The sequence below is a fragment of the Thermobia domestica genome, chromosome 10, assembly GCF_964235325.1.
Source record: "Thermobia domestica chromosome 10, izTheDome1.hap1.1, whole genome shotgun sequence".
In the NCBI taxonomy this organism is placed as follows: Eukaryota; Metazoa; Arthropoda; class Insecta; order Zygentoma; family Lepismatidae; genus Thermobia; species Thermobia domestica.
The window spans coordinates 236533363-236548423 of record NC_137463.1 but is presented as its reverse complement, the minus strand read 5'-3'; the positions used below and the strand labels follow the sequence as shown (position 1 = coordinate 236548423).

General features: G+C 35.5%; 1 protein-coding gene across 1 annotated transcript in view; it reads right to left on the bottom strand.

The window, feature by feature from the left end:
• The window catches only part of LOC145663107 (uncharacterized), a 102610-nt gene extending 87789 nt beyond the window's left edge, over positions 1 to 14821 (bottom strand). Inside the window, exon 1 of the mRNA XM_081729382.1 lies at positions 14705 to 14821. Coding sequence (XP_081585508.1) covers positions 14705 to 14722 — 18 coding nt within the window. The 5' untranslated portion in view covers positions 14723 to 14821. The remainder of the gene's footprint in view (positions 1 to 14704) is intronic.
• Positions 14822 to 15061: the final 240 nt, after the last annotated feature.

Below are 15061 nucleotides of genomic sequence, written 5' to 3'. Positions count from 1 at the left end.
GAAAGCTAACATGTATGTGTAAAGTATAAATTGAAGATTGATAACAATCTGAGTGTAACCTTGGACAAAGATGATCTTAGGGTTAGGGTCACGGCCTTGGGGGAAGTACAAATCCTTTCCCTTTCAAATCTTTCTTCACATTTGCGTCTACCACCCTGAAATAGAGCGTTCTCTTTCCTGACAACTAATTATCTTTAATCACTCAATTTTAAATTTTGAAATACAGTTAACGAAACAAATAATGACAGCTTAATGAACACAATATAATGACAATGTTTTAAAATGGCTATTGAAAGACGTTTTCATTATTAAACTAGAAATTATTATGATGTCAAACTTAATCGCTAATCCTAGGCCTTGGTATCAAGGTGGTACTGTTCACTAAAAGAATTCCTTATTTGCAGGGAGGAGGGAAAGGGAACTGTTACACCTATGGGATATTTCAAGATTACTTATAAATCTGTCAGGCATTTAATGAATCAACTACGCTTCATTTATACTATTTCTTGGGGCCGCGGTGGCTCAGTGTAGAGCGTTCACCTCTGGTGCATGGAGTCCTTGGTTCGATCTCAGCTCGCACTAAGTGAGCGTTGTGATGGACAAACACCGTGTGCGTGGATTTTCTCGAGGTTCTTCCACTTTCTTCGTTCCACCATTTCATTCATTTCTCACCATCACCGTCTCCTTAACCTCGCCGGCATAAACGTGGGACGTAAAAGAAAAGATTTTCATTTTTGTACTATTTCTTATCTTATAAAAACAATTTAATTGTGCCCTTTTTTCTGAGAATATAGGTGACAATATTTAACAATTAATCATGAGTTCAGATCCAGAATAACACCAGTTTAATATTACATAGACGTAGTGAGTTGTGGTATTGGACCCACCCCCAAACTTTGGACTCCTCTGAACAAGAAATTATGGGTGCGTTCCTGGCAGGGGACGGGTCCTGGGGATCCGAACTTTCTAGGATTGAAAACCGTCCATTTTCTGTTTTTGACTTCCTTGTCCGGTGTCCGGTATGACCTCAAAACCGGACGTTAAATGACCGGTAATTTTTTCGTCTTACTAGTCCTATTCTCTGTTCTATTCAGATTATTTTTGAGTGACGGAAGGAATAGTTTGTTATATGTTTTATGAACATGGTTAAAGCAGAGCTTACAATTCGCTTTGATATCGACCTGTCGTGCGTGGAATTTGCTGAAGAATTGAAGGCAGGAAAATTTACTGAACTTATCAAAACTGCTAAAGACCAACAAAAGTACATTTTCAATAACACAGTTAACACTGCTTTATCCTCAGCTACATCTTCCAATTAAATCATGCATCCACATAAAGTAAAAGAATGTACGAATTATGAAACATTGCCAGCCCCAGCGAAGCTGGTGAGACTTATTTTTCAAGTATATTTTGTGCATGCCATAATTATATTGCAGATTATATTTGCTTTTTTGTTTTAAATGCGATTTGTTATTGGTGGTAGACTACAAAAATTACATGTGCCGACTCAAAATTGGGAAGTGGAATAAGTAAATTTAATAAATGCTTCAAAAGTAACTGAAGTTATGAAATTCGAACTCCGAATCGCTCAATTTTATGTGAAGTAACCCACTTTCAGGTTGTACACATTTTTGACTAGCAATGACGTCACGAACTTAAAAGTATACGTACTCCAGGATTGTGCCCGCTATTTCCATTTTCAAAAGTTGGTAACCCTAGGACTCTCCGAAATCCCGACTTTCCTGCAAATTTATTCTAATTTTAGGAGTTATTTTACAAATCTTAATATAATTTATGTTCATATTAAATTCTGAACCCCCTATAAAGGTGTTGCTTCCTTCCTAAAAACTTAGTTCCTGTGTACCTGTGCCTGTTTGTAAGAAGATTTTGAGGAAAGAACAAATACATACAATACACAAAGCAAAACTCCACAACGTTCAAAACAAATGACATATTAAATTGTCAGTTAAAGTTTTAAAATAATTAATAAAAGACATTTTTTTTAAAAAAAATCGTTACATAAACATTGTGTCCAAAATGGAAGTGTCACGAATAGTTCTAAGGGAACCTGTACTATTGCTGCTGTTAACTTGTTACAAAGTAATTTTCTTTTTTAGAAAATTATCGGCCATCAGCTATGACATAATAGGCAACTAAGAACACAACATTTTCTAGTAACCTAGAAGATATTTTAAGAGTGTTATTATAAGCCGATTTCAAGATATTATTGGTCTTCCTTATGCGCATATGTTTAAATTAAAATTATCATAAAAATGTTAAATACTATTATGTATTCAAACATAATAGAACAGCAAATATTGGGTGACAAATGTATAGTTAATATAGGGTTTGTTGCTACTCATAATTATCAGTAAAAGACGAATTTTGTTAGAAGGGCCCACTCTCTGTTATTATTTGATCTTGCTTGTTATTCAAGACACTTTTGTATGTATTGCGCGTTGCCTGTTGGGTGACCTATAATTACTACTCTTGAGTCCATTACAAATACCATTGAAAGCTGCAGACGTACAGAATTCCTATGGGCGAGTTGAAAGTTGCAGACGAGAGAGAGATTACCTCGATCGTCATTCACTGATTTCTCTCCTTGGCCTCCTGGGGCACACCACGCCTTTCTTGGACGCACTGGCGTGTTCCATCTAGACACGCCATCATTGGTTGATTCTGCAAGGACCCCTTTCGCATGAAATCCTTGCTTTTTTTTAAACTCTTATTTTTTTAAAAGATGAAAACAAAAGTAACATTTGCCAACTTCTACTCCTTTGTATATATAAGTAAGCTGAATCCACGCATATCATGATTTGTTTACAATAGGTGATAAAGTAACTGGTTTTCCGTTCGTCTTTTGTTTTGATTTTTTTAACAGGTACTGTTTGGCACGAATTTACTGTCTTTATGTGACAGTTTTATTTATATTGTCCAAAAGAACCCACATGCACAACAAAATGGATAGTAAAATTTGCTTCAATACCTTCAAATCCTTTTAATTTTTTTTTCTCTATGCATTACTCTCGGAGAAGTAAATGTGAAAGAACAGATACGCCTAAACTGAGAGTGAACGCAAACACGGAACTGTCTTTTCAAACTACAATAATTTGCCACTCCAATCAAATAACATGTAAAATCAAACTATTAAAGGTGCTGAATATCAACGTATTTTTTCTTGTCCATTGATTTACATAATGAATTGAAAATTCTTTCAGTTTAACGCTCTACAATTATACCATTGAGCTAAGGGAGACGATGATCAAGGCAAGTGATTAATTAGGCAGAATTGGCGGGATGGGAGTACCCAGAGAAAACCCACAGATATGATGTTTATTTGATTTGATTTTGAGTTTAACGTCCCGTTCAGCAGCGAGGCTATATGAGAAGTGGACCTACGAATTAACGTGAAATCCGAATTACATGAGCTCCCTCCGGGAATCGAACCCGGGACTCCCACGCCATAGGCGCTTACGCTAACCGCTTAGCCACGAAGGAGCTCCACAGATATGATGTTGAAATGAAATCTTTGAGTTTAACGTCCTACGTTTATGCCTCTTAGGCTAAGGAAGACGAGGACACGATGTCTACAACAAACTTACTTGGAAGGGGAGTCGAACGAAGGACCACACGCACCAAAGGTAAGCACTCTACCACTAAGCCACTGTGCCCCAAAATCTCAAATAAACAGAAGTGTATCAAACAAAAGAGAAACTCAACAAATTATGTAAAAGTCAAAAGTCTACATACATAATTTAGAAACACAAAAGATTTTTTAAATCCTTCGAACTAACACAAGTGCAACCATGAAAAATCAAAATACGTATTATTTCTTCTCTATAAACGAAACCATATTTATGCAAAATGCGCAACTACAAAATTATTGCCTTGGGTTCGATTCCCGTCAGAAACTCGTGTGGTTAGGATTCCACATTAAGCTGTAGTTCCACGTATCATATAGCCTCGCTGCTGAAAGGGACACTAAATTAAATTCTATTCAAATCAAACCAAGCCAAAATATTTCCTCCTTAACATAATATTACATCAAAACTGAAACCAATTTTCTACGGCACTGCTACAAAGACAACATCTGATACACAAAACTTTTGTGACTACTTTTCAATGAAAATAGTTTCCGAAATATCGAAAAGAGACAGAAATGTAACAGAAAGACCAAAGTTTTTTTTTTGGGGGGGGGGGAAATATGTAAAGATGACTTCTCATTGTATCATTAAAAGTAGCTGGTGAACAGTGGTACTTGAGGCATGGTCATTAAATATCGGTAAACGAAAATTCAACTATTCAGGAACAACTTTCTCTCTTAAATATTGACTTTACAACCTGTTAATACAGTATTACTTGATTACTATGTGTATGTTACATTTCCTATATCAACTACAACATACATTGTTGTAACACGTTCTGTGATCACCAGCCGTTTTTAAACGACTCATAAACCGTCACGAAGTCCTCAGTTTCCGAACCGCAGTTGATTAAGAAATCTTGTTCATATGAAAGACATGCCCACAGCTGTCATGACTTGATCTCCCACAAGAATTTTAAAAAGGAAGATATTACATTTCTTATCTTTTTTTTTTATTTATTTGAATGAAGTATCGTTCAAGTATAATATAAACACAAAACTCCATTATGTTATTTCAAAATGTCTCTAAGCGGTCACGACTTACGTAGACAATACATAAACTAACAGGAACAAAAAAAGTGATATTTCTGTGTCCAATATGTTTGCGTGACACTGATGGCCTCTTCAAAGCCATACCAAGACATAATACATTTGGTTAACACTAAAAGATGGTTTTAGGACTACATTTTTTTGGAGTTTCAAGGACGCCATATAAAACGGTCAAGTAATGACCAAAAAAATACAAAAATGTAACCTTGAACTGCAGAAAATATTTTATTCTTTTTTATTTAAAAAAAAACTATAACTCTTCCACAATGCAGATTTATTTGTGGAGCATAGTTGTCATGTTGCATATTCTTCTTTTTTTAATTTTTTACTAAATAAAAAGAAGAAAACGAAGATGAGAAGGATTCTCATGTGAATTAGAACAAGAACAAGAGCAAAACTTAAGTCGAAAAAAAAAAGATGTTCTCACCCTTGAAGAAATATAACATGAGGAACCAACGACAAGCAAGTACTCAAGACAGTGGAATGGTGTACTTCAACCATTTTATAACCGTTCCGTTGCAAATTTCGTTCTGAGGAAAAAATCGTAATATTTCAAGGATTATCACTGCGTGTTATTCTGTTCTGATGTAAGATTTTTTAAAAAAAAAAATGTCCCTTAAACAAGAATTATGAAAGGTATATACATCAAAAGTCAGTAACAAACCTCTCAGCCTCTTAAAAGTATTCAGGCCCCTTAGAATACCAAGGTCAACTATGAAAGTATCTAATTGAGCCCCTCGTGGCTAAGCGATTAGCGTACGCGCTTTGGGAGTAGGAAACTCGAGTTCGATTCCCAGCGGAAACTCATGTGGTTTGGATCCCACGTTAAGCTATAGGTCCATGTCTCATATAGCCTCGCTGCTGATAGGGACGCTTAACCCAAAATCAAATCAAATCAAATCAAAAATCTCTAATTAAACTGTTAAATTTATCACGTAAAACCCTGACTTATCGATATTCTAAAATATTTATTTGGAAGTTTTTAAAGGTATATAGGTACCCCTCTCATATTGCACTGGCTCTGAAAAGGGGCGTTGATCTCCAATCGGTGAACAAAATAGTAGATTTCCTTATTCGTCTATTGATTACGTATGTTCGCAAATCTTTACAGATAGTACGTGAGTCACTTCTAGGAGTCTCTGTGTCACCATTAGAAGAATACTTACGACTACAAATACTATCTGATAGATTTTAGTGTATTTTCTTTAATAGGGGCGCTGACGGTGAGGTTGCTCCGGAGCTCGACCACCCTAGAATTTTTACACGGGGGGCTTAGACCCCAGTTTTTTGAGTGACAAAAATATTTCAGCTATCATTTACATATTTTTGTAAGTTTATAGTAAAGATAATATCCCTATCATAATCTGAGTTCTGACAGCTCACCCCCAGTTTTTACCTCATAGATTCGCCTCTGCGGGTGCTTAGTTATCCCACGAAGAGGAGAGAAGAAGAATAAAAGAGAGAAAAGAAAACAAGAAAAGAAGAAAATTCTAATATTTCACCACATTTCTTAAATGATAGTAGACCTCGATCGATATTTTCATAGAGTGAGTCCAGAATTATGGAGGCAAATTTCAATTTTTTGGAAGTTTGGGACTGAATGAAGAAATTGGAAGAAAGTGGGAGAATATAAAACTTTTCTTTCTCCGTCTCTCTCTCTTTTGTAAATATAAGTATCACGAAAATTTGACTTAAGTTTGGTCACTCATCAATGATTTAGGTCATAATGGGGAACCAAAAGCATATATACCATAAATTTCATATGCATACCAACTTTGATCAAGATCGCATGAGGTTTGTCAATCTATACAGATTTTTTATCAAAATTTGTCAAATTACATACCTTACCTTCACGACACATAACCAGCTAACCAAAAAGGGATGACATCAAAATATATTCATATGCATATTGACTTTACTAAGGTTAATAACTATCATACCAATTTGGTCGGGATTGGATAAGCTTAGTCAATCCTATACAATGTATCACATTTGTATACATTATCCTTGTGATGCCACACTTTTACAAGGAAACTAGTAGCAGCGTCACTTGTACGCTACGTGAAGGAGTTTAGTTATTTTGAAACTAACTGAAAGGTATGCAACCAATCTGACGTTTGTTGGGTTGCATTCTACGAAGGGGCAACTTTTTGTATATAATACATGGGAACCGATGTTAAATGTTTGTTATTTTGGAACCAACTGGATGGATCACCTCCATCAATGAACCCGATTGTTAATCTTTGATCTTGTACACTCATGTCCAAAATGATTGTCGCATATCTATAACTGTCTTCTTGTAAGAATATAATGTAATAATGATTTTGCTGGGTACTTTTAGTACTGATATTATGTGTACAAACAGGAAATATATATTTGTGGTAAATTTCATAGAAAAATAATTATAAATAAAAATTAGAATAAGTAAAACAAAATGTTGCTAAATGGACGCGAAAGTTTTATTTTCGTTTTATAGTTTTTTATTTACTGCTCTTTTGACATGAAATTTGCCACATACATGTCTTTGCCGATTGTACACTTACTAACATTATAAGAAATACCGAGTGATTCGTTATAAAATTATATTCCTACAACAACATATTTATACACATGCGACAATAATTTTGGACATGAGTGTACATCGTGGTCAAAAATGATGGTGATCCAACAAATAATATTTGACATTTTGTGTCTTCCTGACAGAATAACAGTTTTGAAAAAAAGCAAATTTCTTAAAAATCAAAATAAATGAAATTTTTGAGTTTTACGTCCCACGGTTATGCCGGCTAGGTTAAAGAAGACTGTGATTATGAGAAATGAGTGAAATGGTGGAATCAAGAAAGTGGGAGGAAACGGGAAAACCCCGAGGAAACTCAGGCACACAGTGTTTGTCCATTACAAAGTTCACTTGGCGGGGACTGGGATCGAACACGGAACCCCAAGCAACCGAGGTGAACGCTATTAACACTCAGCCACCGCGGCCTCCTTCTTAAAAATCAAATGATAGGGAGCAAGGTGGCTCGATGATAGAGGGCTTACCTCCGGTGCGTGGGATCCCTAGTTCTACTCCCAGACAAGTAACTTCGTGGTAGACAACATCGTGTCCGTGAGTTTTTTCGGGGTACTCCCGTTTCCTTCCACTTTCCCATTCCATCAATTTTTCCATCATCATCATCACTTGCCTTAGCCTGGAAAGGTATAATCGTGGGACGTTACACGTTAAACTGAAATATTTCATTTCGTTTCGTTTCAAAAATCAAATGACAGAACTAAAATTTCTTAAAAGAATGTTGACCCAATGGTATAGCTCTCACATCTGGTGCGAGGGGTTCATTGTTCAATTCCAAGATTCTCGGTTCTTTCCACTCTTTGTTCCATTAACATTTACTTGCATTATCACTTATCACTCGCCTTCTGTAGTCAGAAAGGCTTAACCATAGGACATTAAACTGTAGTTTTTACAGAATTTTATATTTAAAAAGAAAATACAATGAATTGAGACAAATGACACTTTACTCTCAGTCTTTTGCTATGCCAAATATGATTTATGTTCGAAGAAGCTGTTAATTGATGAAGTCCTAAAACTGATTTTAAAACGGAAGTTTCTAATAATTAAGAAGATAATAGTATATTATTATTACTACTACTACTACTTTAATAATAATAATAATAATAATAATAATAATAATAATAATAATAATAATAATAATAATAATAATAATAATAATAATAATAATACATTGCTACTGTTGTGAAGCACTAACGAAACATATTGGACCTTACGCAGAGTCATTTTGACGTATGATTAGCGTCATACTGTAGGCCTGACTACTGCAGGAAACATATGTTAGTCGAACTCTTTAGTATGGCACTGATCACGCTTCAGAACGAGTCTGCATAAAGTCCATTAAGTTTTAAAGGAGGTTAACTATTTTTTTTTAAAGTAGGACGCAAATCATATGTACTAACACTGGGAAACGAGCCCGGACTAAACGCGCATTAATCATTCGGCTAACCAGATAAAATTAAAGTGCTAATGGGTAGAAAACTTAAGCTGAAAGAAAACTTAGGGATAGAAAGCACTTCCACTAGTCACTGAATGAAATTCTATATTTTGTTTTGCTTATAACTGCAGAACGAAGGGACAATGTTTGAGTACCGTCTCTGGTAACATAGGAAATTGTGTGAGAGGTGTTAGGAGTGAGGGAGAGCTCAACAGAGTTACGTGCAGGCCAAACATTTGAAAGTTACGTTTGAGTTATTCGAGTAACAACACCAAATTGATCTCGGTAACTAGTTCTAGTTCCTAGTTTAAAATAACATTTATGATTACTTTGACCTACAGAGTGTTTTTTCAGAAAAGAAGTCTCTGTTGAGTTTAGGGATGGTATAGAGACAAAAGGAGACGAGACTTCTTACAGTCTTGGTCTCGTTTTGGTTAACAAATAGTTATCTCAGTTTCGGTTTTATCTCGAATCGAAAATCATTTTATCGATATCGGTATCGTCTCGTTCAACATATGCTTGTATCGATTTCGGAGTCTGTCTGAAGGTCCAAGTCACGATCTCGTCTCGGTGTCGTCTGACAGTCTCGAAACAAATTATGTGAAACTAAAAAAATGCTTCAGTAGTAGTATGCATTTTCAGAAAGGTAAATTTTCAAAATGTTTCATATCATATCACGACGTTTCCTCTATCTATACTTTTCTAGTTCATTCTTGACTATATATCTACTGTATGCTGGATATTCCATCATAGCTAAATTGCTAATGGTCATGCTTTCTGTGCGTGTATTCGATTCTATTGTTTTGTTAGTATGTGGAATTTAACATTCGTTTTTGGCACCAAGACTGACTTATATTAGACTCACCATTTAATGTGCGATTAAAAATTTCAAACATTTACAACGCAAATCGAACCCCGCTCAGACACACTAAGGTGGACACGATAGCCATTCGGCTATACAGATAAATCAAAGTGCTATTCGATAGGAAATCAAATTCAAATTGAGAGAAAGTTCCGAATATGGGTAAGATCTCGGATTGTCTTCGGAGATTTTAATGGAGGTAACGAAGAGTAGCAACGTGAATAGCTATCATTACGCACAAAAACAAACACAGAAAAACAGGAATAATTGTGAAGTGTTTTTCTTGCTAGTACCGTAATTAGAAGGTAAAAACATAGGTATTACATAACACAATGATTCTTGAATATTTTTTAAATTTACTTCTGTTAAGTTAATAGGTAATTAAAATTAGGTATGGCTATAAGTTTTACATTTTTACAAAGTTGAGTGTTTTATTGTTTTAACTCTACAGTTTCAGATCCCGAGCTTCTTGCGTTAACCATTTAAACTTTTAAGGGAAGCAAGGAACATTAATCAACTTAATGTTTGCATTAGCGAGGCTGTCCAGTAAAAGTTTAAAAAAGTTACACCTTTAACATATCAAGGGAAAGTTAGATGGATTTGGTATAGTTTATAGCTCTAAGAATAAGAAGAAATACGTAAAATTCTGCGAATATTAGTTGAAACATATTTAAAGTTTAAAAGTTAATGATAAGTTAATTTTATGGTAGATTCCTTACATCTCATTATTCACAGTACGTGCTGCAGGCGCGCACCCAGAAATTTCTATTGGGAGTTGTCCAAGTTTTGGGAGCGGGAGTCCAATATTACAAGCCAGTAGTATTGAACGGGTATTATTGTGAACCAGACAAGACGATAAGTAATTGTAAAGTATTTTCACCAATATTTTCAGAAAAAAATATATAGAACTAGATTGTTTTTATAAGGAAAAAGTTCAGATGAAGTGTAAGATTAAACTTTCATTCTACATCAATCATTTCCCTGTTAAACAAGTACAGGGTGTCTACTAAAATTCCAAAATGAAATTTCGTGACTTTTTCGTGACCTTTTCTTTACCAAATCATAAGATTTCCTAACATTTTCAAGAGCGAATTTGGGTGCGAATTAGGCCGAATTTTCATCCATGCTATAGAAACGTACTTTTCTTGCGATTTGGTAGCATCTAAAGCCGGCATCATAGACATTTTTGATGGTGAATTTTTGACGTTTTATAGAACAAAATTTTCCAATCTGTACTTACATTTGCACAGTTTAAAAAATAATCGTGACCCAAAAGCTAAATTTCGTGACTTTTTCGTGACTTTCATGACCGTTTTCTGATTTCGTGACTTTTTCGTGACATTCGTGACTTTCGTGACCGATAGACACTCTGAAGTAGCTATAATTTTATTGAGAAAGCTTACAAATAAGGTACGTTGAGTTAGAAAGTTTTGGAGGAGGTCCGGACTCCCCTTGGGTAGCCCTTGACGTACTGTCCTGCAGCTGTTGTCATAACGAAAGGGTTTGACGAGATATGTTTTAGTATCAGTTTTACTTTCATACATGGCGTGTTATTCTGCCTATCATTGTTGGTCACAAATGATAAATATTTAGCACCACAAAAATTAGTTTTTGTTAATTTTCTTGAGAAATAAAGTGAAATGAAATATTTCAGTTTAACGTAAGACGGTTAAGCCTGTGAAGCTAAGGGAGACGGTTGATTAAGATAAGTGAATGATGATGGGAGATTTGGTAGAATGTGAATGTGGGAGGAAAGGGCGTACCCGAGAAAACCCACGGACACCACCACACACTTACTTGGCCAGAGATCGAACCAGGGACCCCTTGCACTAGATGTAAACGCTCTACCACTGAGGTATCCTGCCGAATATAAATTTTCTCGTAAACTATGGTACGCAGGAACGTACGAAGAGGGTTCCAAAGCTCGGGAAACAAAATATATATACTGATGGCGAATCAGGAAATTAATTATTAAATACACGTTACGTGTTATTAATGAATACACATAATTTTAACTTTTGTGAAAGAATTAGGACTCATGTTTTAAAATAACAATACAAGCTCTATCACTGCTTTTCTGTTTCCTAATATTGTAGGAGAGGGGACATGGTAGATCTCTCACTTCTGGTGTGAAAGGTCTCTCCCTTGATCCCAGCCCATGTGAGTTTGGGGGTGTACACATCATGTCTACGGGTTTTTGTCGAGGTTGTCCTGTTTTCTCCCAAATTTTCATTCCACCCCTTCTTTCATAAACAGTGACTTTGATTAATCAACCGTTCGTCTAAAGTGCACAATATGTGCGACTTGAAACAAAACATTTCATTTCATTGTTTCCTAATGTGTAAGTTGGTCTGTATGAATTGAAAATTAATCAAGGATCTTTTGCTATGAACAGTGTATGATTTTTTTCTTAAATAAAAGTTCTTCATTATAAGTCTTTTAAAAGTAAATGGGGTTGCATAATTTAAGAGTAACATTAACCTTTTGCTAAAAAAGTTTTCATTGCAATATAAATTTTTCGATAAATCAATAAACCCGTATTCAATCTCTTATTAATTATCAGAATGTCCGTTTTTCGCACGGGGGAAAATACTTTCATTTGGACATAAAGGGCGCCAAAACTGTCACCAATCAACTTAAGCATCCCAAAAACTATGAATTGGACACAAATATAGTTCACTTTCAATTATTTTTACATGTCATATCCCTCTTTAGCAGTACTAATAAGAGGCTGAATTTGGATTTAAATGGCATCGGAAGTGTCACTGTTCATCTTAATAACCCCGAAAACTATGGATTCGACACTAATGTCGGTAATTTTCGATCATTTTAAAATATCTTCCCTCCCCCTTCCTTAAGTTGCACCATCAAAGTGATACGATGATAACCATCCAGACCCGAACCTCATCTATGTTGAAAATTTGATCGAGATCGGTTGGATGGTTCACAAGTTATTAAGTTCACAAACATAGTCACTTTTGTTTATATATATATATATGTATGCAGTGGCGTATTTAGGGGGGTGGCTTCCGGGCTTAAGCCCCCCCCGAAATCTTACTTAGTATAGTAAAGTAAATGAAATATCTTGCAGAATTTTCACATTCCCAGGCAAAGCCCCCCCCCGAAAGTTAGCAAAGCCCCTCCCGAAACAAAATCGTAAATACGCCACTGTATGTATGTATGTATGTATGTATGTGTGTGTGTGTGCTCACATTTTCTAAGGTTATGCGATATATAAGAAATTATGACTGAACTTTCAACTGGAAATTCTTATTCAGTTTAAGTAAAATGGTACAAATATGTCATCATTCAGATGTGATTATCACAGTGCATTTATAATGTCGGGTCCCGAGTTCGATCTCTCTTGGGAGACCAATCTACATATGCTCAAATGGACATAAGGAAAATGGAATTATACATTTACTTAAGAATTCATTTTTGCGCCTTTTCGATTAAAGGAAACGGATGGCATATCAAAGTACAAGGGATGAGAGTGTAAGTTAGTTGTTTTGAATTTTAGTGTCCCTTTTTAGCACCGAGATTGTATGAGACGTGGATCTACTGATTAACGTAGAATTCAAACCGCATCAGTTCCCACCAAGAATTGAATCAGTTGGTCTAAAAAGCCAGAAGAAAATGGAAAATCCAGGAAAAACCTTCGATGACGATATTACATACAATAAATGGGGCCTAAGATCGAACCAGGGTTGCTTTGGGTCAGAGGTGGGCGCTACACAATCGAAATGATATATTTAAGTTTAACGTCTCATGATTATGCCCGTCAAGCTAAGGAAGATGGACGATTAAGGCAAGTGAATTATGGAATAATTGGTGGAATGTGAACGTAGGAGGAAACGGGAGTACCCCGAGAGAACCCACGGTCACGGTGTTCAGCACAAACTTACTTGGCCGGGAATCGAACAGGGACTCCACACAACAGAGGTAGTATACAATTGTGACCTTCAAAAATATGTAAGATTGAGGCGTTAACCCATTTATAAAACATATATTGCAGTGAAAATTCTCCTACCTAATGGGTCAAGATTTGGAAAATTTCAAAATACTTGCAGTGAGTGGGTTCGAGTCCAGATAGAGCCAGATGCTCAGCAGATTTATTTGACACAGTTGTGAAACATTTTGACACTCAAAACAACAATGAAATAACGTAAGGAACATTAGAAAGAGACTGTAGTTGTATCCCACATAGTATCCCACAATTTGCTTGATGGGATTGCAATAATTCTAGAAGGTCCGCGATTGAACTCCAATTTTTAATCTTATTGCGAAGGAAGGATTCACTTGCTACTCCATACTGAATTCTTTTAATCACATTTTAACAGTCGCCATAGTTACTTAGAGAGAGATTGTAGCAAATATTTTTACACGGGGAACGTAAGTTGTCCGAAGTGTTTCTTTACTTTTCTTTAGATAATCGTGTAAAATATTCTAAACATATCAATGGTTGATATAAAAAAATCTATATATAATATCATGATATATATTTGGTGTGATAATACAATATTCTGAGATATATACACGTGTTTTTGAACAATACAATATTTCGAGTTGTATCGAAAAGAAGTAGTGTCGAATGTCTATACCAATGTTCAAAGTTTATTTCTTTTAGTCTAAAGGAAACGATTTATAATACAAGTGTTTAATGTTGAAATTTTGGGATAAGGTAGGTAAAATGAAGTCTAGGAAAAAAAAAACACAATATATTTGTCGGCCACAATGCCTACACAGTGCGACCCAAGACTCGAACACGCGAACCTACTCTTCAGAAGTGAGCGTTGTTTCACTAAGGTTTACGCAAATTTCTTATTTTAACTATTAGCATGTGCCACTAATTAATGTGGTGTTAATTTTGTTTTTATTTGGCAATTTTTCGAAAACAATGTCAAATAAAACATAAATTTAATCCCGATCATTATCACATTACACCATAGCGAATTCACTGGTTTCACTTTCATTGGTGAGAACAAATATCACAATTTATCTTCTGTCCTTGTGCTGTCCGAGAATCGAACCACAACACCACTGCACCACATTTTTCGTAACATCTCCAATAAATAATAAAAATCAGAAGAATCCAATAAACAAACAACAATCGAAGTAGGAAAATATTGTCCTCAAACTTACCAGTTGCCACTGTCTCATCTTTCACAGGCCTTCCTTTAACACAGTGTGCACTCAACAACAATGAACCAACAATGAATAAACCAGCGCGGGAACTGCGACTCTTTCTTTATATATGACCCAGCTAATGAAAACTGAGAACAGCGCCTGGCCCCGGAAGGAGCGTTCCAGAGCGCCAATGCTGTTGCATGGATTTCCCTCCGAGCATGGCAATCGCGCGTTTGAAACGATGCTGATGGGAAGTTTTAGGAAAATTACCTTTGAGAAAACAACGAAACTCAATTTTATTCTCTTTTTTTTTCCCCTTTCTGTCTTTTCATTGACAATGAAAGTTTTAGATTCCATTCCAACGGACATGCT